This window comes from Pieris brassicae, chromosome 12, assembly GCF_905147105.1.
Source record: "Pieris brassicae chromosome 12, ilPieBrab1.1, whole genome shotgun sequence".
Lineage (NCBI taxonomy): Eukaryota > Metazoa > Arthropoda > Insecta > Lepidoptera > Pieridae > Pieris > Pieris brassicae.
The window spans coordinates 7,879,774-7,907,101 of record NC_059676.1 but is presented as its reverse complement, the minus strand read 5'-3'; the positions used below and the strand labels follow the sequence as shown (position 1 = coordinate 7,907,101).

The 27,328-nt window shown below is 34.0% G+C and overlaps 1 protein-coding gene and 1 non-coding gene across 5 annotated transcripts in view; both read left to right on the top strand.

Annotated features, from left to right (window-relative positions):
• Positions 1–27,328, top strand: part of LOC123716981 (ankyrin repeat domain-containing protein 50-like) — a 52,476-nt gene that overhangs the window by 6,836 nt on the left and 18,312 nt on the right. For 3 of the 4 annotated variants that reach the window (XM_045672740.1, XM_045672738.1, XM_045672737.1), the window contains exons 2-13: positions 18,788–19,110; positions 19,177–19,271; positions 20,289–20,419; positions 20,982–21,185; positions 21,728–21,846; positions 23,003–23,139; positions 23,955–24,046; positions 24,516–24,619; positions 25,099–25,500; positions 26,188–26,437; positions 26,703–26,828; positions 27,000–27,099. In XM_045672740.1, coding sequence (XP_045528696.1) covers positions 18,898–19,110; positions 19,177–19,271; positions 20,289–20,419; positions 20,982–21,185; positions 21,728–21,846; positions 23,003–23,139; positions 23,955–24,046; positions 24,516–24,619; positions 25,099–25,500; positions 26,188–26,437; positions 26,703–26,828; positions 27,000–27,099 — 1,973 coding nt within the window. In that variant the 5' untranslated portion in view covers positions 18,788–18,897. The remainder of the gene's footprint in view (positions 1–18,787; positions 19,111–19,176; positions 19,272–20,288; positions 20,420–20,981; positions 21,186–21,727; positions 21,847–23,002; positions 23,140–23,954; positions 24,047–24,515; positions 24,620–25,098; positions 25,501–26,187; positions 26,438–26,702; positions 26,829–26,999; positions 27,100–27,328) is intronic. The other variant, XM_045672739.1, reaches the window with a different exon arrangement.
• Trnav-uac lies at positions 13,455–13,527 on the top strand. Its single transcript has one exon. It is a non-coding gene; the product is annotated as a tRNA-Val (tRNA).

Genomic DNA, 27,328 nt, shown 5'->3' with positions numbered 1-27,328 from the left:
TGGAAGAGGTCGTATATTAGCTACAAGGATGGCAGTTACAGTGAGTTTAGGTTAGGATAAATACTATTTAATAGTATAAAACGTGTTTATGGTAAATTTTCTAAACGGTTAACATTTTTGAAATCAGTTATATAATAATAAAATTCTTTTAAAATGCATTAAAGTAAGCATTCCACAAAAAACGTACTCGCTTACATACACTAAGGTTGTCTTAATTTTTTATTTTAAATACTGAACCACCACGAACTACTAGAAAAAGATAAAAATAAAAATGCATTTTATTTTTATGAATACAGTTGTGATACAATGTTCGACGTTCGCGATCCATTGTTCCGTTGTTAGTAGGGTGAAGTTTGTTTATCTCTTGTTTGTAATGTTATGGAGTTCCGCTTGCGGCTGAATTAAGAGGTATTTCAGTATTTTCATGAAACATAAATTGTTTTTTTTAAACCGACATTGAGTAGTATTAATATGCCCTAGTACTTGTTTTAAACGAGAAACTTATCAAGAAGCTGTACCCATTAACGTTGTGTATTCATAAAAACAATATTCTACTTTCGTCCTTATATTATTCGTATTTTTATCAAATTGTGATAACGTGTACTTAGTTTAGTATTGTAAATAAGACTTTTTTCATTACTGCTATTATGTTAACTGGTATAGTGGGTAGTACTGTATTGCCATATTTCACCACGAAAAGACGAGGTATCGCTATCGCTTTTAAGTTCGCCAGTGAGTTATTAATGTTTCTTGGAAATGAGATAGTAAAAGATGATTTCCGTTCGAACTGTATATAGATAAAATTATATTGATTCCAAGTATTTTTGGGTGTTTTGTTTTTGCTTGATACTGACGTAAACTAGTAGATTCTTTTGTTGGACCATAGGATATGCCCTCATGCAGTCTTTTAATCGGAATTGTAATTTATACGTATAAAAATACTTACTCAGCTGACTCTGCGACACAGAAAGTGTCTCGGCCTCCGAAATGACAACATCCAGCGCACATAAAAATAACATACGAAAATGGATGCGGTTTTTTGTTGTGACCGAAAAATACTTTTGTCTAGGCTTGTTTAAGACGTTATGATTGAAGCTGTTTGATGTGATTTGCTAGGGACATTCATGCATGATCACGATTTGGTCCTTCGTAGTTAAAAAGTTCGAACCACATTGCGTTGCGCATCGCTACCGTGGCATTAACTGTTCGAAGCATTTCAAATCAATAAAAAAAAATCAATGGCGCTACAACCTTTTTTAGGTCTGGGCCTCAGATTTCTGTATCTGTTTCATGATCATTTGTAAATCGAATAGGTGATCAGCCTTCTGTACCTGACACGCCGTCGACTTTTTTGGGTCTAAGGCAAGCCGGTTTCCTCACGATGTTTTCCTTCACCGTTTGAGCTTATGTTAAATGCGCACAGAAACGAAATCCATTGGTGCACAGCCGGGGATCGAACCTACGACCTCAGAGATGAGAGTCGCACGCTGTAGCCACTAGGCCAACACTGCTCCCAAATCAATACGTCCTTCGAAAAAACGTAGCTTTAGATTAAGCCCGCAACGCGATTCTGTTTCAGAATTCTATATCTTCATTCACCACTTTACTTCGTTGGATATAAAAATGAAGAGAATCTATATATTTTCAGTTTTCTTAGTTAAAATGATGTACGATGCATTTAATTTGCCTAATTTTTCGTTGCTGCTATTGTTATATTGTTCATGTATAGTCCCGTCGACCACGTTGAAGTTTTCACTTGCTTTTTACTATCTACTTTTCTTATACTCTGTGTATACTTCTACTTTCCTGACATTTGGCTATTGTCAGCTCTATTCGTAGATTACTACCACAAAGGCAGCATATGTTATGAAAGTGTATTTTATACTGAGGTGGTGGTTCGTGCAAATATTTTTCTATTACTTCCTAAAACTAAAACCTTTAAAATTGGTGCCTGAAGGGTCACACCTACAAATACATTTACAAACTATAAGAAAATATACCATCGCAAAACCTCGGTAATGCCGATAATTTGTACGAACAAAGATGTTACACAATCTGGGGCATTGCTTTTAGTGCACACACGGGTGCACGGTACTGTTGAATTGTTAGGAGTACGGTTACGTGATTTAGACGTTTAGGTGAGGTGGCTGTTGCATTAACTCAGCTGTCAAAGGTACAGTTTTTAAAAAAAAATTAAATTAAATATTTAAAGGTCAATTAACAATACATTTTTGTGTTCAAACTGGCTGGTTCATTGGCTATGAAAATATGAAGTTTAAATGAAAATATCGCCTTATTGCTATATTAATTCAGTCTGCGTTAATTATTTATTTCGTAATCCTACAGCTATGAAAAATTAAATATGGAATACAACAAATTTTGCAATTTCAAACATTTACAAGAAGGTAAAAACAATAAAAATATTTAATACAATTTAACTAAGTAATACCTATTGACTGTGTTCTGTGATGGTGTAAAAGGTGGAGGTATGTACATGAAGGTGTGGATGTGGGGTATGCTCATGATGCAGATGATTTTGCGCTATGGATATTCTTAATACTCCTCAACCATATTCCGTGATTGCTCATACAAGTCAAGGCTTATATTGGTCGTAGTGTGTCCGGGCTGCGCTATAGTAAGTAGTTAATTATAAGTATTGTTTTTGTAATGAACGTCAACCCTTCGGCGGGCGGAGAAATTGTGATTCAGTTTGTGTTCCAGCGTCACCTTCATTTCTGTGTTTTTTTTAAATAACAAAATAACTGTAATTTAAAAACTATGTTGTGTCAAGTTGAGATATTCGATATTGTAGTATTTAATACGGTTTATTCTGACTTCAAAAGTCCTGAAGCGAAAGGTTTAGGAGGGACCACGACGCATGTACAGGTACAAAAATACGCCTTTCTTGGGCTTACTTGACTTAATGGGTAGTGGGCGTCCACAGTTAGTCTCCATCGCGTTCGGTCTTGAGCCTCGTATTTCACCTTGCACCAAGTCTTTCCGGCCCTCTTGTTCAGTACTGTTTTTACAAATATAAATTCATGCTAATTCTAAGAGATTCTGATAATAGCTTGTATAAATCTATGAAGCATGAATCGTTCTAAGAATGTAAATATGAGCAAGAATTATCATACGTAGACGTATTTAGTTTCGTCTAGAAATAGCTTTATTCCAAATAAATCAGTTGGACAGACGGATGAAATGGAGCGTGGCTTGCGGTTATATACACGATATATATTAATATCTAAATGTCTCTTTGTCTGGTGGTAGGTAAACACTTATACAAATGGAAGCAATTTTGATATTGAAATGTTTTTACAGGAATACGCGTAGGTTATGATCGCCTAAAAAATCTTTATGTACTAACGCATTTCGATTGTTTTTTAGTATGTTTTGTTGAATTGTGGTGCTTCTTCATATATATGAAATTGTTTAGTCGACGCCATATGGTTATGGTATGGCGTCCCCAAGGGCCTCTTGTGGTCGTGTTGGCAATACCTGGGGTGATTTTATTGGCTATAGCTCACCCGGTACTCTTAGTAACTGAGTGCCTGGAGTGAGTCAAGTTAAGGGAAATGCATTTTCAGAGTGTTGTGACTTGCTATAACTACCTACTAAACCCCTCGCACCCGTCCTGAGGAAAAGCTTGGGGTCGCGTTAGCATTATATCAAGAGACATAAGGGAATGTTTAATTGCCAACCACCTACTCAACATCACAGTCTCCTCTCTACGGTTTGATGCTCTCTGCATGCTTAATTAATTCGCCCGGTACCGTACAACGTTGCCAAAGCCAGACAACATATTTATAAACTTACACTCCGACCGGGAATCGAACCCGAGGTGAGTTACATCTACTAAGACGCTCTTGAGTCGTTCTGCTGCATTCAGCGTGTGGGATGCGCATAAACGAATTTCCCCCATTGTATAAAAAAAGTATGAATAAAAATATAATTGTTATTTCGTATTTATTTTGATTACTTTAGTATTCTAAAATAGTACAATACATTAATCATGTCGCTTGATAGCTATTTGAACTTACGAATGTCAATGTTGATGTCGTTAATTATGTTATGGGTTGCTTATAACAGCCCGTTATCTCTGGAAAGGAAATGAGTCTTTATAAATTAAATAGATACTTTAATTATAGATTTAAGATTAGATTTATATAAATAAAAATGAATAGGAAAATGTATTGCTAAACGCAAATCTGGAAGTTGAACTTCGTGTAATTTTTGTATTTCTTTTATTTATTCCTTGGAGGTTAATCAATAAAAATTGAATATCGATTATATAGCTTAGCAAAATAAATATGTTGCCAATATAGCTACTAAAAGGGTAGACTAATTCAAACAATTATATTAATACGAAATGAAGCGGGTGTGGCATTTAGTAGGTAGGTAGGTAGGTTCCGCGTACATATGTCCCTAAATTGGGGGTAATAAATAAAGACAAAAAGATATAACGAATAATCCTAATCATATGGCGTTATCCAACGTTTTATAGGCAATTCAATTCTGATAAAACAATTGGTTCATCTAGGAGAAAAATATTGATGTTATTATTATATTTATATATTAAGAGCAGCGTTGGATCCCCGGCTGTGCAGTGCACCAACGGACTGTCTTTCTATGTTCGCATTTAACATTCGCTCGAACGGTGAAGGAAAACATCGTGGGAAAGCCGGCTTGCTTTAGACCCAAATAGTCGACGGCGTGTGTCAGGTACAGGCGGCTGGTCACCTACTTGCCTTTTAGACAAATGATCATACGTTTTAAAATAGCCCCTTGTCTCCAGAGCCGAGCCTCCTCAAAATGGAACCGTCCAACAGAAACATACATGAAGTATACAGAAATCTGAGCCCCAGACATAAAAGAGTAGTGGTAGCTCCTCTGATTTATTTATTTTATATATTTGAAAGTAACGGTTGGTTGCTGTGTAATGTCATTTCAATGTCCAATGAAGTATTAGTGAAGATTTATGATAAAAGTGTTATGATTAACAAACATTTCTGTTAATAAAAACGTGTAGCTCAAGAAACGTTGTGGGACGAGTACTTTGAGTGTCACTCATAGAGCTCAGACTTAAGTGCACTAAAGGAAAAGAGAAAAAATATTTCTTCAAAGGAGCAAGGAGCAACATGATTTCATTAGTGTCTCTTCAGTGCAAGTTGATAGTGTTGTATTCTTCATATTGAAAGTTGTAAAAGTTTTCATGCCTTCGAAGGTCTGATCATGTCTCTGTTATTTAATGGGACTTGAATTATTAAAATATTATAAATTTCATGATAAATATTCCATGTTTCATGTTCCACATGTGGGACTACTGAAGTTTCCGAGACAATTCATGTTAGGGTCGTTCAAGGCCGGCAATGCGATTCCAAGCATTCTGGCTGTGTCTTTATACCCTTTGCCCGTTTGCACCCAGTTCTTACAAAGATTTTTCTAATAAATTAGTAAAATCGACCGAGTTTAACTCCTGTTTAACTTGATAGAAAATAAACATATTTAGACTAAAGTCGTGGAATCATTTAAGAGTAAATTAGTAGTGAATCACTATTGAATACATTTATTAATCAATAATCTTTAATCAATTTTTAAAATTTAATTCAAATCGCAGCGGGCCCACTGGCATTAAAAGTGTCCATTAGCGGTATCACTTATCATCAGGTGTGCCTCCTGCCCATTTTTCCCCTTTTATAAGTATCGTGTTCGTTTGATAATTAATTCGACAAACCATCACATTTGAACTTAACTCGTAAAATTGTGTAAACGATTAGATTGTATGCCCTTTAAGAAAGTTATATGAATAAAGTGAATTATATAGGTTTTAGTTAAAATTATTGTTATATAGAATTGCAAAGGAGATATTTGACTAACGCCCGAGTATTCAATGTTTATGACATAATCTCGGAAAGATATGAAGTATCTAATTACGGAAATTGCGGAATTATTTATTTTATACAACGCAACGCTTACGTCAGAAGCAGATGTCGCAATTCCGTTGTTTCAAAGTTTATGACTCGGATGCTTGTTATGCCCTATTTATGATTCTGTTAATGACATTTGAAAAGCCATTATGCAGAATGTTACCATCTAGGCATGAAGATTACAAATTTTAAACAAATCTATCTATCTTAGGATGTACGGTGTGTTCCCGTACTACCCACTCATATATCCGACCCTATTTATCGTACGAGAATTCTCGCCAGTGTAAAACTTAATAGAATTGTTACATGGCAAATTCAGTAATTCAGTAGTACTGTACAGTAGCTTCAATGTGCCTGATGGGTACGTCAGAAGACGAAATCGTCCGTCGTACTTCATGTGGGCACATGATGATGGCTAGGACTAACCATCTGAAAGGAGCGCATATGATTCGCTATATAATTTTTGTTAACGAATAACATTGGTGAACGTTCTATTTAATTGTCCATTGAGTGAACTGACAAAAGTACTATTATTTGTTAGTGTCTTAAGTAGTTAGTTAATTTTGTTTTTTTCCAAATATTTGTTTATGTTTGTTTTCGTGTGTAATTTTTTTCATGAATGCATGCACACTTGTCGATTTAGGATCACCTGTTAGGACAGTATTGTTTTTGAAGTGAAACTTCTTTATCGGCGTTGTAAAAATATTTACCGTCACATTTTTCGGTTACGCGTCACGATTTTTCGTTACGCGCCATCTTTTTCTTTTCCTTACCACGGTTGATTCGAAGGGATTCGAAGCCATTAATAACGATATCAATTACAGTAATAATTCTATTACAATTAATGAAATTCTGTAATAATCTTAGTAATTAAATAAATGAAATAATTGTATTATTTGTATTCATATCTATGATAATAAGAGCCTTTTGTCAAAATTTATCTATTTTAACTTTATTTAACCAATTTCTGTAAAGTTGCATATAGTAAATCATTTTTCGAAAAATAAGGTCATAAAGAAGTTTCATTCCTTACGTGTGTACACTAGTACACGCACACATTGTTTTTATAAATAAATAAATAAACATCCAAAGATGTTGAATATTTAAAACGCGTTACCCATTGTATTTGAATAGACTACTTTTGTTTGAACACAATTGTTAGCTTTCTGTCTGCGAACCGTGTTTGATTAGCCCCGGTCCAGCCAAGTTTAAAGATTCAGTAGAATGACAGATGACACTGTAATCTGATTAAATTGCGGTGGACACTATGTGATGTTAATACTTATGTAAGTAAAGCCTTGTCCAGCTGAACATTTGATGCGTACAATGTACAAACGAGAAGACAAAAGATGTTTCATGATACTGTTATAATTGCTGTATGTTTAATCAATCAAATCATTACAAATATTGGAACACAATCTTTGTTATAATCATCATATGTTTGTGATAAAAATGGGCGTGTCTTAACTATGAAATGCACTTAGTTCAATTCGAATTTCCTCTGACATATTTCTGATTCGGAAATCCGACATGACCGGAAGAGACCGGAAGTCGGAATGACGGATTAACCTGCCTGTGGTTCTGTTAATGTCCGAAATTTAACTCTGCTAGCCCAATGCATAAATTTCCTTATTAACTAGGCACTTTTATATTTAAAAACGAAACCAATACTTGAAGGATAAAAACTTAAAATAAAATATTTTGTTTCATAGGCGTTTACATCTAAACATAAGAATTTAACTCTAAACGCAAAGGTTTGTTTAAATGTATATGTATATATTTTCTTTATAGATATAATTCTACTGTACGTGTGTATGTCACTGAACTGCTCTTAAACAGCTGGACCGATTTGAATGTTTTTTTTTACGTTTAGGTGGTGCCTTGGATGGTTTATATATATACAGTCAAAATCTGATAGTCGTAACAGCCGATGAGGTTGTTATTATGTGCCTAATATATGTATGTATACTTTTACTCGCCGGGACCTTTGATTTTGGTCAATATAACCGGTATGATGTTCTTAACGATGTCGTTGTGAACGGATGTGACTATAATAGTATGTCTGAATAACTCTACCGAACATTAAAATCTGTACTGTACCTGTACAGTACTGTCAATGAAATTATGAAACTATTTTTTAAGTAGTTCATCAAAATACAATGCAGGCAAACAATAATTTTACAATGAGACCAAAATTAGTTAAAACTATATTCTATTAGATGAAGATTGCCCCAAGGAGGTTGACTATAAAGCAACAGCTTCCTCATCTCAACGGTATTGTACGCCTATTATAATTACGCTTTACGTAACCTAAATATTCCCACATGTGGTTGCGATAAACGTTTTACCGCAACTAGAATTTATTAATAATGGCATAGAGTCCATTTTAGTTATATGTATTTTCGACAATGGTAATTAATTCATGTGTGGTAGATTGGTTTAATAGACTTATGGGGTACTCAAGCTTCTGACGAATGAAATGGATATGTCGGCCGTGGCCACATTAGTAAGATTTTAGATTTTGTTTTGAAACCCTTTTATTTCGTATTATATATTATTGTTCTGTTACATAAATGTAAATGTAAAATACAATTTTTGCGAATAAATCGTAATAGGAAAATTTTCTAGAAAAATACTTCTTGACATTACATGAATGTCTAATTTGATAATAAATATATAATAGTTGGTAAACTCGTGGTTTTTTATCCGTAGCGTGTTGTTTCATAATTGCACTAACCGTAATCTTTGGATTCGTTAACAGATTAATGTAGTTGGTTTAAACAGAAAGAGCACAGATAATTTTGTTAAGAAACTACGGCCGAATTTACAAACCATAAACTAGAGCACAACCCAAATTGACAGCGAATAAAGTCCTTTTCATTCCGTACGCGTAAAAAAGCACACAGTTACGTATTAAATATACAAAAGCGTCTGAAATAGCGTTTGCGGCCGTGATACATGATGATTTTTTAATTTCAAACGCCTGTGCAAAGTGCGGGAAATGAGGTCCGCCATAATGGAATGAAGAAGCCATTCAAATTTTGAACTATGGTCTGTAGGGATGGTGTGGGGTCGATATTTATGATTTTTACATTTTGATTTTTTTGAAGAAATTTTGAAACTGTCTGTGAGTGGGTAATAGTTAATTGGGTTTACATCGTATTGAGCAATGTCAAATACTCTAAACTTTATAGAGAAAAAACGGTTTGACGGCTCAGGAAAATTTCTTTAGTTTGACGTTTGACGGTTCGGATTCTAGAACGTCAGTATTTATAAAGGATTATAACTACGAAATTATTGCTGTTCTGTTCCATAATTAAAAATAATTAATGTGCTCATAAAATTAATATTTACGAAAAAAAAGTTATCGTGACTTCTAGTAAAAAAGTTTTGCACTGTTTCTTTGTGGATGGATGGATTGAGCATTCTTTGCATTTTTTTTTAACTTTGTTTCACATAATAATAAGGTTTAAGTACGTTCTAAAATAATAATAGGTTTATTATAACATACCGGAACAGTGGTATGTCGGTTAAAAGTTTATTGATATTTTTATTTACAGGATTCATAAACGCCTACACGTTGCCGGGTTATGATTATGATATATTTTAGAGGTTTTTTAATGCTTTCCGTTCTTGATCTTGACTTATCGGTCTTTGTATAATATTTACATCATTTAATATGATTTACATTTGTTTTTATAGAGAACTAGTTGCCCCTGCGAACGTAGTGTGATTTTCTTAGCCTAGCATTTAGATGTTTCTCTATAAAGCCACAGATTTCAAGAAAAATGGGGTTTGATCTTAGAGGGGTGAAAATTAAGTGTAATGTATTATGGTGTATTATAATTTTTTTCTTCTCAAAAATAAAATTATGGGCATATATAGACACAACTCGATCAAGCTATTTCGGAGTTGAATTACAAACTTCGTGACGCGAGAATTTTATTATGTTAATCATTAAGTATACGAGGTGTTATTGTGTTATATCATTAAGTATACGAGGTGTTATTGTGTTATATCATTAAGTATACGAGGTGTTATTGTGTTATATCATTAAGTATACGAATAAATGTGGAAGTGAAGCTTTCGTATATATACTATGAAGTATAAAGTATAACTATGGACTCTATCAGATTTTTTTTACTAGAAGTATTTATACAATAGTACCTATCCAGATAGATAAGTGGTATATGTTAATGCATTAAGCATTAGTTTTGCCTCCTGTTGCATATAGCCTTTATATCTGTGTTATATGTGTAAAGAAAAACATTATAAGTATTAAAAATCGTGAGTGCACTTATGTACATGCGTTAGAAGTGATATTTCTTTGGCATGACAAGATAAACATCTTTTCAAAATTCTTATTAAACGTTTGTAGAAAAAACGACACCAACAATAGAAAAAAAGTTATTTAATCCATTAAAAGTTTTATTATAAGATATATATATATACAGTAAAACCCGCTTAAGACGATTTGTCAGGGACCCTACCAAAAACGCGTCTTAAGCGAGAAAGCGTATTATACGGGATAGGAAAAATAAAGCGTACTACATACTATTACGTATTATGATCTAATTTTGGTATATATAGGTATTAAATTATACATTTGTGAATTATAATTAATACGTATTGTAATTTTAATAACATTATTAAAAATAATCACTTATTTTGGTTTGACAGAATGATGCACTAGCAATTAAAAGATTTTCAACATAATTCACCTTTTTCAATGCATCTTCGCTTTGATCCAAAGAAGCTACGTAGCGACTTAAATCATTAACAGCTGATAATGCCTAGGCGTTTGACAAAACCGGAGTTGATTCATCATCGTTTTCATCGGTATCATTATATTATAATGAATCGTATTAAGCGTTAAGAAATGTATGAAAATATGTCTCAAGAGAATGTAGTAGTCTGCTGAGACTGGCGTAAAGTGGCGTATTATGCAAGAAATCGTATTAAACGGTAACTGTATACTTATCTCGACAATGTGGACTATGGCTAACTTCAGGGTGTCGGTTTTTATGACGGTGACGCATCGTAAAAATTTACACTCATCATTTTTAACTAACGCGCCAAAAAATTTTGAAGCATTATTTTGTTCGTCGCCGGATTTGATGAGATATCATGTATGACAATCAAGATCAGGTAGATTTTTTATATTAATAAGACCACATGATAAGTGTTTCCTGAATTTGAGTTTATCGAAAATTACAGGAGACTCATTGTTCGCAATGTCGAGATAAGACATGTACAACGTACCTGTATCTAGTTAGATATTGCAATGTTTTTGTGTCTGTCACGTCCTAAAATATAATTAAGGGTATGAATTATACTTGTAAAACTGTTGCGGGTTTTAAACGACATTAAATAGTGGATGTTGTTTTTTATATAACAGGGGGCAAACGGGCAGGAGGCTCGCCTGTAGTAACTGACATCCGCCGCCCATAGATTAAAAATACCGGTAGAGGTTAGTTTGTATTCGAGGTGTTGTTTTTGTTGATATGGTAACATAATTGTCCTTGTCTTCATTATTGACACTTAATTTTGTTTAGTCAATTTGCTGATCGCTCGGCCATACTCTGTCTTAAGAACACATATTTAGTAGAAAAATATAGTTAAATTGGTGGAAGTCGAAGTGGCATTTATATGCAGAATCTAACCTTCGTCTGAATAATGTGAAGAAAGACCGACCTTATAAGTCTGGGCCTTTCTGTATTATTTTCGTGATCCTTTTTTTTTCTAGTAAGACTTACTGTATTATTATATATGTCGGAAAACATCGTCACTCCATCGATATGGACATCGTCAGCGGGCTTTGTGAGCGTCATGTAAGTAAAGTGCATAGGCACTACATCTTAATATATATAAATCTCCTGTCACGATGTTTGTCCGCGATGGACTCCTAAACTGCTTAACCGATTTTAAATTAAATTGGCACACCGTGAGCAGTCTGGTTCAACTTAAGAGATAGGATAGCTTAGATCTTAAATTATAGTCGCAATTTTATTTTATTGCAAATTATTTGTCTATAATTAATTGACAGTCACAATTATCTGTTAACTCCAAAAGATTCTAACAGATGTCGATACTTTTCGACTGGATTGAGTAAGTAATCAATAGATGGCCGATAGTAAACCGAAAAAACGTGTCATAAAAGCTACAATTCAATATCATGATTACCACGTGTTATTGAGGCTAAAGTATAAATTAAATTTATTTTGTAGTAAACGAAATACCGTAAAATTTAATTATTTCTACTTTTTTTTAATTTTTTGTGTTAGCATAGCCAACCGAAGTGTAAATCAAATTTAAATTATAGTGACGATAATACAGTGAATTAGGGTATTAAGGATAACTAAAACCACATTAAGGAGAAACGAAGTTCGCGGGGGCAGCTAGTATGTATATATATTTTATTTTTTATAGTCTATAGCATAGTAGCGCACAAGCTGTTAGAGATGTGTGTCGCACTATCTATGGATAGGTAAAAACAGGAGGAAGAATTTGTAAAGTATCGATGTTTCTAATTACCATCTCTACTGTTTATTGTTGGCAATGCATCGCTATTGTTTTCAACTTTATTAGAGCCGAGTTTGGAGTTGGTATACATCCCAATGCATTAGCCTCATTCACTATTCAAAAGTTTAATAAAATACGGATTTTTAATCGATGTGTACACAGGCTGGTTTCCAAATGAGGGACATTTTGGGTATAGACTCTTCCTTTGTACTGGAAAAGCCTGGAGGTACATCTCTGGTTCAGACTATTAGTGTTAGGTCATTCCTTCCAGTATGTTATAAATATTAACATTAAAAATATGCCAAGGATAGAGGACATTACAAAAAGTATTCGTACAAGTGGAGATGGACAGGACACACCTTGCGAAGAGCTGAGAAGTGGAAATTTTTTTAAAACAGTATGGGTTGGTACCCAATAACTGGAAAAAAGAAAAATTGCGGACAGTATAAGTGATGGGGAGGTGAAATAAAACAGGTCGCAAACAGTTTGGTCAAGAGTGAAGCTAGTAAGGGCAGGATCTCCAGGAGGCCTTTGTTTGTTTTTAATTGATTGTGTGTAAGAATAATTTACTCGCCGTTATAACGTATATTGTAATTTTTTAATTCTTTCAAAAAATACATTTATTTTTACAATATTTTTTTTTAATTTAAGTGTAAGTTAACTTACTCTTGAGAATTTCGTGTACATAAATGAAATTGTCAATTCCTAGCAGAATATCAAAACAAAACTAAACTTTGTTCTGTTTTGATTATTCTTAACCTTAAATTATGTTAAAGTTTTCTAGTCACCATTTTATCATTATGTAAGCAAATATTGGGTTATTGCAGCAGTGGCTATCATTTAAGTAGTACGCTTATATATTTGAAAATATATCTTAATAGCATAAGCATTAGTTAATATTGAGTATCGACTTACCACGTGAGATAAGACACAGTGAGAAATTACTGTTATGAAAATATATGATATTTCATGATATAATTCGAAATTTCGTACTCTATTATAACTGGTTCCGTGGTGTAGTGGTTATCACATCTGCTTTACACGCAGAAGGCCGCCAGTTCGATCCTGGCCGGAATCATATCTTTTTTATTTTTTTATTGAGCTTTATAATTTTTTTTTAATTTTGTGACCTCTTTTAAACTAACAATAGTTACTTAAACTGATTTTTTCGATTACCTATTTTGGTAGGTATGCCGATAAGGAAGCATAAGTGCAATTTGTAATTAATTTGCATAGCTACAATTAATTTAAATATGGTTTTGGTAATCCGGAAATAACTATTTCCGTTTATTTCCGGTTACTTAGTGTTAAAGCCTTATAAAGTAGGCAGATAATATTATTATCGACGTGTCTTAATGGTTTTAATTTTTATAAGAAAAAATTGTTTTATTAATGTACGTTGATTATTTTAATTGTAATTAACAATAAAGAGTTCTAAATATATAATACTTTTCTTCTTGATCTCCAATTTTGTTTATGTTAATTTTTTATTTAAAAAACAACGACTATAAATCTTTGTTATTTTTACCTGTTTGTTAATCTGTGCATGTATTTTTATATGAGGTGAAGGGGAAGATAGTTAAACATAAAGTCAATGTGCTTTTTAGCTCGCGCGAATGTTTAGATCATAAGTTTGACTACAATTATAAATAAATTCACTTATGACATTATTTTTTTTAAATTATTATGACTATGAAAATTAATGACATTTGCAAGCCTATTTTATATGGCTGATTGTGCGGGTTTTTGTAATTAACTAGTAATTGTAAAACACTTAATATAAAAATAAATAAAGCATAGGCGCTACAACCATTTTAAGTCTTGGCCTCAGATATCTGTATCTGTTTCATGATCATTTGTTAATCGAATAGGCAAGTAGGTGATCAGCCTTCTGTGCCTGACGAACGCCGTCGATATTTTGGGTCTAAGGCAAGCCGGTTTCCTCATGATGTTTTCCTTCACCGTTCGAGCTAATGTTAAATGCGCATATAGTAAGAAAATCCATTTGTACCAGCCCGGGATCGAACCTACGACCTCAGGGATGAGAGCCACACGATGAAGCCACTACTGCTCAAAACACTTAATGTATCCATAATATTATTTTTTTGTTTGACATTAATGTGAATGAAGTGTTATTATTTATTTAAACAACAATTACTTATTTGCAATGAGCACCTTTACACGTAAAATTACACGCGTAGAAAACAGCGATGGTAGTGTTTAGGCACGGAACAAAGTGCCTACGGAACACTTAAACGAAGTGGGGCCTTTGTTTCGGAATAAGCGTGTCTGCGTGGAAAAAGGAAAAACTGGAGCTTGTTTGCGAGTTATGAAACGTATTTTCAATTTACAATAGGCAGACGTAACTGAGTACGATAATTATTTTATACAGTTTACGAAAGTATTTGTTGGCACGTGTTTTGTATTACAATGTATTTTCAATTATTGTTCAATTTATTTCGTCGGAAAAACATCCAATTTGTCTAATGACATTCTTATTAATTATTTTACAAATCATAAAACTAATATTAAATTATACGCTAAATTATAACTACAGGGATAGGTAATATATCAAGTATTTTCTAAATTTCTCAGTGAATCCTTAGCCACCACCATGACCACTGGTCATGCTACAGACTGAAAGTTGATCATTCCATTTTATGATAATCAGCTTCTCACTAAGCTTTTATGTTTCATGCTATGAAACACAAAAGATCGGAAATAAGCTTTCGTTCTAGTAACTGACAAAGCATTATTGCCTTTATAGCATTCGTTCCTTACTTGAAAAACATTACTGTGGGACACGTAATAGAAATTAAGTTAGGCCCACAAATTGTATTCTTTGTATGGAAAGCGCGAGCTTGACGGACTTTGGACCTTATTTGCATAGTTTTATAGTCCAGAATTAATCGAAACAATTATTAACAGCTTCCGACAATTGAGATGAAGAAGGAAGTTGGTTTTAATTTAATTATCAAGCGAATTTAGATTTTATTTCGAGAACACGTAGGATTATGTTGGATTTTGTAAGGTTTGAGTGGATTTTGGTGTAGGCAGTGAGGGCCACTTCCTGCTTGGTAAGCGTAAATTGTAGTACATAATACGAAATAAAGTTTATTTGGCTTAGATAACAGATTTTCTGGCTTCAATCTGGAACATTGTAAATAAAACAGATATGGCGAAAGTTGACTTATGTAAGTTAGATGCCTTTGAATGTGGACTCTGAAACTAGCACCCGTACATGAACAATACGTAAGATCGAAAAGTATAACGTAACAAACAAAACAATAAAGTTTTTGTATAGAAAACTTTAGTAGCCCTTCGTGGGAATGTTTTTGGAACTAAACGATAATATGAATATACTAAATGAGCTCACATAAAGTAATATCGCAATACATCGCAGAATATCATTTATAATTTCATTCAAATGGAGATAAACAGGGCACGTTTTACAGATGATGGTCTAAAAATTTTACCGAATACTGCACTAAAAGGACAAAGAAACATAGCAGACCAAAAGATAGTTCAACGAGTTGAATGGGTAGTAAAAATTTGGTACTGATAGCGAAGGATAAAATGGTGTGTACAAGGGTTGGAGGAGAGGTCTCCTGGATGAGGAAAAAAATAGAATAACAAAAGTGTGTAGATGTTTCTTTTTATTAATTCGTATAATAAACAACTTATAGCTGGGTTAAACAGAATAGTACAATTACAAACGTCACGCCCTAGAATTTTTAATGTTGCAGTGGTAGTTTTGGTCGCGTATAATATCAATTTCTTGGTGAATACTTGATAATTGTAAGTATTGTAGCGACACCTACATTCTACGGCTACAATCACTTGGATGACGTCACCTGAAACGCACTAACTACGTTATTGCTGCCGCTAAGGATATTTACAACTTCACGACCTTAGCCATTTGACCTGGGGCATTTGGGTCGGCCAGTGGTTAGAATGGACAAGGATCTCCCTTTAGGCTCAGAAACTCAGCTCAATTCTTCGACCACATAAGTTTGTTATAACCTATGTGTTAGCGAATTTTTTTGACTAATTTCGTTCTTTGTTCTTTTTTTCTTTATTGTCCATAGTCCTAATTCTCTAGCATTGTCTTAGGTTGTAAATCATCAATATTTTATTCTATTAAGGGTAGCCAATAGTGTATATTTGTGTGACGAAACACGTAATCGTTTTTCCTTTTAATTTTACTCAGTGCTCGGATATTTGCATAATCTTAGTATTCTACAAGAGGCGCTTTTAAATTATTTTTAAGCTTTTGCAAAATTCTCTATAGCTAGTACTGATCGTGTTCTGGATATAAATCTAATATCAACACCCCTATTTTGTAATACGAAGCCTATAGACAAACTCTTCTAGCTAATATATTCAACTGAATAAGGATTAAACCTTTATTAATTATTCAAGAGACAGCTGACATCCTCTCATCTTATAATACGTAACCTTGATCGGATCATGTAATCCTATTAGATATAAATAGATATTGTGTTATGTTTACACCGCTTTTCAACGTAATGTACTCTTGTAAGACATAGCGTGATTTTTATAAACGGAGTCAATTAGATACATTATTTTGCGTGTTTTAAAAACGGTTATATGTTTATTAATAAATTACTTTTCTTATTGAATTTTGTTTAGATTATTTGGTTGTTTCAATAAACAATGGCAGTTACTATCAAGGACTAAGACGGAAAGTAATGCTAAAATAATTTTATACATCAATTTAAAAATACGAGCGGTATGACAGAACCTTTAACTGTATGTCAAATTTTATTAAGAACCATAGAGCTGCTGATACGTAGATCATAGACTCAATGCTCACTACCTACACCACTTTAAGATTTTCAGAAGTTTTTTGTTATTTATTATTGCTTAATATATACTTATATAAACTAAAAGTACATAGAACATCAAAAATGCACCAAGGTGTTTAGGGTTGGTGTCTGAAAAATTTGAATACATGGGCGTAATACATTGATATTTGGTTTCAATATTGTCATGACTGACTGAAATTTGGACTATACTTCATAAGACTTCTTAAGAATAGAAAAAGAAACGCTAAGTTCGAGTTGTTGGTGAAATTAAGAAGACACTTTTCCAGTTTGAACAGATAACTTTTGATGATGATACATATAAATAACAATCTCACATTTTAATGAAAAAATATTATTAAACATGAACTTTGTTTTCATTGGGCGAGGATATTTTTTAAAATAAATCGAACCTTACCTTCGAGTGACGTAAGTGCAGTATAAACCTACGTAAGAGACATAAAAGCTAGTTTTAATATTAAAAAGAAGCACGCATCCAGGCACTTGAATGACGCCGAGGCTTGAATGGCCTTTTGTGAAAGCTTGGAGACGCTTTACTTAAGAAAATGTTAACCGACTTGTAAAAACTCGCGTTCTACCCTAGACGTTTCCGAGTGTATTTTTTGTTTGGCTTCTTTAATTTTACAATCGAAATGTAGATGTTGCCAGTTTTTAATTGGTTTATAATTGAATTCGTGAATGGGTAAAATAATTTAATAGAAAATTGTTTTTGTGTCTGTGGCTCCGCAACACAAATATTTCGTTATCTGTGTGATTTGATTGAGGTATGGATTTAAATTACAAAGTTTAAGCTGTTAATTAAATTTTCCAATCTGAATAATTTTGAGTCATTTTATTTCATATGTTGTAGATGTAATATATATTATATCGTAATGTGTGTGTTATCCTATACTGTAGCTTAAGTTATACCATGAACAGATTTTCTAGGCCACCTGTCGTTATGCCTTTCGGATCTTTCATAGAACGGCTATGTCCAATAGAACTTCTTTTAACTTAGCTACTGCATTATATAATCGGTTTTGACTGTTTTTCAGTTTAGAATTTTATCTTGGTCATTGGGCAGTTAACCGTGATTAAACTAGAACTTTATATATATGTACTGTTAGTGACATTTTTAAACACCTGTTTGAAAGATATCTGTACTACGTTATAAAAGACGGAACTTGTATACAGTGAAAACGTTTTAAGTTTATTTCCGAACCAATTCGACTTCGCGTCCTTCAGGAAAAGAGCGTGAAAATTCTTAAAAGGCCGGCAACGCACTCGCGAACCCTCCGGCATTGAGGTGTCATGGGCGATATCACTTAACATCAGGTGAGCCTCTTGCCCGCTTGCCCCGTTCTTTTAAAAACATATCTAAGTTATTTTCATTATTTTCTACATAATATTTAATATTTAATTCTAAATGACCCATCTATCTGTCCGACTTCTAGAACATCAACAACTCTTAGTAATAAGGCTAGATTGTAATATACTTTGTCTTTGTTGCAGGTGTCATGACGCTGCAAGGCCGCCCCGACCAGTCTCACAATTGTGATAGACGTTCCTCTAGATAATTACGTCAATTAACCAAATTATATATCTACCAAAGTTAGAATAAGATGTCACAACCTATATACAGTCAGGTCGCACCGAAACAAATAAAGAAAAAACCGAAACCCCGGGACTTTGATCCCTTAAATTACAATCACGGAGGAAATGTTCAAATTCTAAATGCGTCGCAGGAGAGTAGACTGGAGAAGATGGAGAAACGGGAGGGGAGGAGAAAAGAAGAGACTAGGAGGAGAACGCAAAGGGATCCAACTGAGGGAAAGGTATGTTGAGTAAAATAAAAGATTTTTGTGTTAATATTTCAGCCTTACTCAAATTATGTGTTTTAGGTGGAGGCCTATTTACGTCAGAATCAAGTCAGTATACGACAACAGCAGCATCGGCATTCCGCGGTGCGGCAGGCGGAACATAGAGTTAACCTGAGGTTAGTGCAATTTCTGTCGTCTCCTAGTGATTTAAGCCAAGGGTACATCTGCGACTCTTTGACACAATCTGGTGATCATTCTTCCGTGTATTCTGAACAAACACATTTTGTTTTAACTAGAGGTTGAGGATGATAAAGTTGCAAAATCAACTGAAGTTGTAAAATCAAAACAATACTTAGAATTAAAGTTATAGTATAGTAGTCGTAAATGTTGTTTTCTATTTAAGCAACGCTATGTGGGTGTATTTGGAACTAAACAATATCGAATACGTGTATACCTGCTACTGTAATAAAATTATCATAAAATACTTCCTAAGTACTGGTGCCCAATCACAGTTGACGGTAACGCCCGGATACTTCCTCGCTTAAATTCTCACACCCTAGTGGTGTTACGTGGCAAAATTGCTATATACAATATGTCGTAGCCTAATATTATATGAATGCTATATACACTTATGAACGTCAATAAAGAAGTTCCATTAATTTTAAATTTACATTTACTAACAGCTCGCAAGTCAAGGGCGTAGAAAAAAAGAACTTGCAAGAAACTTTTCGGCACTCTTTTTAATCGCCAAGTATTGAGTCATACAAATTGTTTGAACTAGAGCAAATCAATCTCAAGGATTAGGATCATTTAAATATTCGTCAAATTTATGTTTTATTTATTATTGATTAATTTACGTATAACGAGAGGTTTATCTTCTGGAGCCTGGTTGGTCGTACACTCAAAATAGATCTGTTTCGAGTATTATACTGGTGAAAGTCACCGTTTGTTTTAATTTAGGCTAGGCTGTTGATTAAACGTCTATTTAAGCTGAGACATAAACACTTTACTAACGACGTGAATCTATAGAATATAGAATAAAAGTGAAGTTTTGCATTATGCCTCTCCGTCCATACAAAACTTAGCCTTTGGATTAGTTTGTGTCGTTAACTGCAATTGAGCTTCACGGTACAAACACTACTTATATAACCGTAATTACGGTTATATATATTTTTTTTATTTTACTTTTACAGATCTCTACCTCTCAACGAAGTGACCACTCGTGGACACGATCGAACGCCGACTGACAGACATCGTGGCATTATTGATAGGAGAGAACGAGATAGGGATAAGGAGAGAGAACGGGATTTTGATTTTGATGGTGGTAAGTTCATAAATGGCAAATGTTTTTTTTTGAAATATTATAGTTGTTTAGGTGATTATAAGTTGGACGGCACTAATAAATAGAATGTTACGATGGGTTGACTGAAATGTTTCTCGATATTTCCACAAGTTGGAGTCGTTTTCAGCAGACTGAAACATGGTTTGCTACCGTTTCAGTAGAGGGTCAATAACATATTAGAATAAATTTTTAGGCTGTTTCAAAGCATGTGTAGTCGAAAGGTACGGTCTGCAGGAAACCCGTTTTCAGGAATTAGAATTCAGTGTCGAGCGCGATTCCGAGAGATTAACATCGAAGAGATAAAGTGTGAATATTGAAGACAAGTGATACAGTACTTTGGAAAGTGCGCGTCATTGACCTAATTAGTGACATAATTAGTGTATTTTGCGGCTTTTTAGTGTAAACAAATTCCTGTTGATTGATTTTAAAATAAACCCTTGAAGCTGAAGATGGAATTTTCTACCCGATTCCCTAGCTTGTCTCAATATTTTCATTATTTATACTGTAATTTTGCGAAATGATTATTTTTTTTTACTTTTTGCAGGTACACCGCTAAGCCCGATAGCACCACGGGCGGAAAAAGATTCTAGCCGTCCCTTTCGGAAGTCCTCATCATCGCAGCGTGTGAGCGAGACGTCTATATCAACAGACAAAAGACGTTTCTTCTGTAGAGAGTGGGTTTTTCAGAAGATAGCATATTGCCTGGAACAAAGGGCAGTTAGTAAGACATGTGGAGCGTTGATTCTAGGTCAGTAGTCAGTAGTTTTTTTTTTAAATATTATGCCAATAGTTTTAATTTTATGCCAGTTTCAAGCAAAAGGTTGGGAAACTACACGCGACAAACATAAACACAGACATCAAAAGAAAACAAATGGATACGCGTAGTCAGTAGTTTGTACTTTTATAACATATTACCCATACATTCTCTATGCTTGAAATGCATTTCGAGAATTCCTTCAAAAAAATTATACATTTATGTACTATTATATTTGAGAGCTTCGCATACTTTTGCTGACAAGAGAAGTAGGTTTTAATCGCAGCAAAACTGCTTACGTAATACTTGGATGGCCCCATACTTGTGAAGGGGGTTCCTAATTTTTTTTTAATTTTGCATTTGCCTAAAACATTCTTTCCGTCTTAGTAGGAAATTTAAATATCACTAACACCATGATCTATTGGTTTAAGACCATTATATACAAAAAATAAACAATTATTTGGGTTTCGATTAGTTTAAATAATAACAATATATATTACTACATGTTTATATATACTACTATGTATGTATTTCAGGCGATGCCGGAAGCGGTAAGACGGCGTTATGTCAAGAGTTGAGTCAGCCAGGTCCAGGGCCGCAGGCGAGGCAGCAACGCGCATTAAATAGAAGACTTTTGGCTAGACATTTTTTACAGGTGTTCATTATATACTTACTTATAAGCTTTGTCTTAACATGGTTATTTAAAGCATAGACGAATAGGATTTATAGTACTTTACTCTTTTCTCTGTTAATAAAAAAAACTTTTCTCGTAAGGCGCGTAAATAGAGTTTGTGCCCAGTATTTTAATGGAACAGCCTCCGAGGAAAATTATATACAAACTAATTTATCAAGTAAATAATCACATACATACGTACGCAGTACACCTATCCTGGTTCTTTCATGGTAATTATTTTTAATAGATTTATTAAGTAAAAATATATTTTTTTTGTTTGGCTCATCTGGTATTATGGGATACCGCCGCCGATGGACACTCGCATTGCTGGAAGGCTCGCGTTATGTATATAATATGACATTTGTATCTGCTCTTATTTACTCTTGTTAAAACTCTCTGAGAAATCTATTATACGTATATATTTTTTTAAATTATTAATATAATTATTTTTCCTCCTCAATTACTGCCAATCTGCTTACTGCACAGCAAAAACATTATCCTCCAAGTAACATTTGGTTTTGTAAAAGCTGTAAGCTACCTCAATAAAAATAAATAATCTGGACATGTTAAAGTAAGACTGGTGAGAAAGTAAAAACATAGACAAAAGATAGTTCATTTGTTTGTGATTGGATAAGGGAGCGTTCATGTATTACGTCACGCAATTTTTGGAGATTCTTGGACATGGGGGAGGGGGGCATGTAACGCCGCCGTAACGTATCTGTATCCAATAGTAAAACGTTTCGTGACCAACTCCAGTGACTCTTTAAATCTAAAACTTACCATTATGTGGTGTAAAGTACTGGAAAGTATAAAATAATATTAACGCGTAATTCAATCCCCGCCCCGCATCGTAACGTTTTACAAAAGGACCCCCCCTCCCTAAATGCGTTACGTAATACTAGAACGCTCCCTAAATGGACGTATCATGTCGTGTCGTTTATTGTTAATCAACAGCATGTCTAGTCAGTCATTCTGTTCGTGCCATTCGTCTTCTCTTTAAACTTCTTCCATTTACATTCTCACCTCACAGATATTGCGAGATGGGAAAAAGTATAATGGTACTTTTGGGGGGAAAACTTTTGAGCCACTTAGGCCAATGTATATTTATTTGCCTTTTACTTATCGTTAAATTTTACAGGCACCAGGTGAAGAAATACAGCGCCCTGGCGAATTTGTTCGTTCTCTTGCGATGCAAATACTCAGTCATTCATCACACGCGAAACAATCCGATAGAGAACAGTCCCCTAAAGATGATCAGCGTATGTTTAATAACAGGTAGTGTCTTCTTTTTTTTATAAAACGGCGCAAACGGGTAGGTGGCTTGTTTGATGTTAGGTGAAAGCGCGCTTGGGCACTTTCAAACAAAGAGGGCTTGCGATTGCGATGCCGAGGAATTGGAAGGGAAAGACCCTAAGTCGTTTTGGTTCGGAAATACTTCAGTGGGTAGCTGGTTCCACATAGTAGTGGTCGCGTGGCGTGCCAAAAATGTGCCTTAAATAACGCTCAGTTGTGCAACTACTATTAATCATGTATTAATATGAAGACTGGAAACCGTGTTCGGGGTAGTTCAAGTATTACTTAAGCACTGTAAGGTGAGGGGGTGGGGGGATTCTTTAATTTTTTATTTGGTGATTACGTCAACAGTAATTATTTACTTTTATCACATATTAACCACACATTGTTCATGCTTAAAACGAATTGCATTTTCGAGGAATCCTCCAAAAAATGTTTATGTACTTTTAAGAGTTTTGCTTACGAGAGGAAGGAGGGGGGGGGATTACAGTTAATCTGCTTACGTAGTACTTGAACGGCGCCTTCAGAGTTGTTCGGATTAATACATGATATATCTACGCAACGTCAAGAGACCAAGCCGGTACAATACATAAACGTACCTACTATATTTTATTGATCTTCATTCTATTGTTTATTAGTATGACATAGACGAACAATTGATTCTTCAAAATTGTTACAATTACTCGTATGATTAGGTTTTTTGATACAGCGACAATCCTACAAATATATAATAATTATAGAAATATTCCCGACAAGATAAATGCGGAAAGGTTCTACTAGAATAAAATTAATTTCAGGCACAATTCAGAAGAAAATTTAATACAAAGATTTCGAGAGATGGGCGAAGACACGGAGGATAGTTCTAAACCACTTTTGGGGGATAGTGAAGGTATGATTTTAAATTTATCGCTTTTGAAAGTATTTTAATGTTTAGTATGGGGTAGGGTTTTAGTATAGGGTAACTAGGTTTAATAAAAAGTCTGGCACAACATTAATAGAAAATTAATGTTTTTAGCTGGTCAGAAACGAGATTCTATATTTTTTTTATTAATATAATATTTCTGTGTAATCAAAAACTGTACGTTTTTGATTACAGTAAACCCAAGTAATATTGCGTATAAACAAACACATTCTGGATCATTACTTTTCTTAACAAGACAAGACAAGACATTATATATACTTTAAAAAGGTTCAAAATGATCTGGTATAAACCAGAGACACAAAATAAAGAAAAGCGTATATATTTAAGTTATCAAATCACGCCTGCCTCAAAAACTTTTAGTACATAGCCGGTGTAACCTTGACCTGGCTTTTACAGATTGAGTTAAAGTAAAAATGGATTTGTACCATATTTCCAGATCGCACTGACGATGATGACGTGGGCAGCAGTCGAAGGAATAAGACCATAGATAGACTGCACGAGCAGGACTCTTATATGGATTGTATGGCGGATGGCAACGATGTAAGTAGTACCAAGTACTATAAAGAATTATAGGCAGTTTTGCTTTTATTTTGCCATTTAACTGTAGACAAATATCATTGATATTACATTATTTATTTATTATTATTGCCTTTTATTATACATATCATAGTTTAACGATAAATTAGTTCATACCCATTTTATGGAGCAGCCGAATCCCTGAGGTTCGAATTTTGCATAGACGGACTTTCTGTCATAAGCGCACAACACTCGCTCGTACGGTGATGGAAAACATCGTGTAGAAAGCAATTGCCTTATAAGTCGATGGCGTGTTGGTCAGAAATGTATCACCTACTTGCCTATTAGAAAAAACAAATAAACACGAAACAAATACTGAAGCCTGAAGACCAAGGGTTTAAGCGCCACTAGTTTTTTAACCGCAATAATAATGGAAATTATCGACGCAGTTTCGCGAGACCCAAAACACCTGTAAACGATTAATGAATTCCTCTCCACTACAGGTGCCAGAAGTTTTACCGAAATCAAATGTAAAAGCAACGAACCCGTTCCACGACGACGACTTTCAACTCTACGCGAACCACGAGAACGTGTTTCTAAGAAATATATCACAGAGACAGTCGAAGGAGTCCCGAAATTCTCGCCTCTTACGCCAAAGTTCCGAGCCGTTGAACGAGAAGAAACCAACGCTGCTACAAAAGAGCCTGTCTACGGACACCGAAGAGAAGAAACCGGATTCACCACCGAAATCGAGAATACCGGTCGCGAACTTCCGTTATCCGAATAAAACGGATCTGAAACCGGAGTCGCCGAAGAAGACTGAGGAATTGCCGGAGTACACCAATATTGTGCACCCCGTTAAGGATGATCCGCAGACAGATTTGGAGAAGTTGTTGGAGAAAAAGGTTGGTTAATATGTATACATTTGTCTTTGGTGATGGAATTTTACTTAAGAAAGTTAATCAGAAATCTATTAACTTCTAGGTACGTCTTAATTCATGATACATATTTAGCAATCTATAAGTATTAAGAAAAGTTCTTGCTAGTTTTCGGTATATTATTCGGATTTTATATTTTTTTAGAATTTAATAGAAGTCAAAAAGATTCTCAAGCGATGTGACTTTAATAAATAACTTTTTCCTAATAATTGTATACCTTAGTATAGATTCTTTGTTTTTTTTTAAGTTCTAAAACAAAGTATGCATAAAATTATATAAGAAAATATGACATTTTATACATCATACATCATATTAGAGCATAAGCAAGCTATCAAGGGACAAAATTAAACAAGCAACCGTCAAATTACCAAAAAAAGCTAAAATAATAATAATAACTAAAACTAAATGAAAATTTAAACCTAATTAAGATCATGATAAACAAAGGTACGTTAAGTTGAAAGACTGTTGTAAAATATATCAATACATATTTTTATCAAGTTGTAAGAGCGAGATAGCCTATTCACTGGACCATTCAAAGTAGCAAAATATATCTGGATTCTCTTTAAAAAAATTCAGTGTATTGGCAAGAAATTTATATAAAAAAAATATTAAAGACAATATTCAATGGATTTAAGAGATTACTTTTCCTTTTAGCGTTCACAAGCAGAAGAAGCTCCGCCCCCAATTCCCACACTACCGATAAGTCCACGGACATTAATATCGAACGCCTATTACGACAAACTGCTGTCGGACTGTGAGATACAACAGGCGTTGTTGCCTCAGAATTTAGAGAAAAATCCCGATGAATGCTTCAAAAAGGCTATACTGTTTCCGTTGCTGGAAATTGACCCTCCGAAACAGTGTTTGTTTTTGCTGGTGGACGGTATCGACGAAGGGGGTAATGGTGAGATATATACTAACATAAGACTTAAGCACAGTTGTATATATACATATACATATTATCTAAACACATACGTTCATTGTATAATAAATTAACCGCAATTGATTACGACTAAATTTAATTGATCTCTGTCTTTAAACACTTTTATTCGCTTGACTCCATTACACACGAAGTTATCGGTTTTAATTTCTGGGGAAACAGGAGTTTATGATTTTAGAAATCTGAACACATGATGAACACAGAAACATTGATCAATATATATTTTTAGGAAAATCGGAGAATGAATGTAGTGTGGGAGCACTATTATCGCGACACCAACACCTGTTGCCACATTGGCTTTTATTGGCCGCAACTGCGAGACGACACTCTCGGCATCTCACTAAGATGTTCACAGGTAAATGTTCTAGAAAATAATAATATGAACCGTAGATTAATGCAAAAAATCGATGATGGTAAATTTTAGATAAAAACTGAAACGTCCTCAATATTTACTTTGCGTGTTTTATATCTGTATTAGTAAAACTTTATTTAAGTGATATTATTAATTAATTTACGTATTTTGTAGGTTTTCGCAAGATAACTTTAGACGAACTTCAGCGTGCGCACGTCTCCGCTGACGTACAACGGTACGTGCTCGCGCGACTGGACAGCGAGCCAAGATTACGGTACGGTTCAATACAGAGTGTATTATATTTTTGTTCGTTCAATATTTGTAAACTTATCTAATTACTGAACTAAACATTTTTTAACAATATATTAAATCCGCTTAGCGAAATTTCATTAAAAATCTTATTAATTTTATAATTAAGTCGAAGCATTTGCGTCATCAATTTATTTCCGTAACGTATTTTGACTCGTAAACATAAGAAATTATCGCTATGTTGTTGCATAATT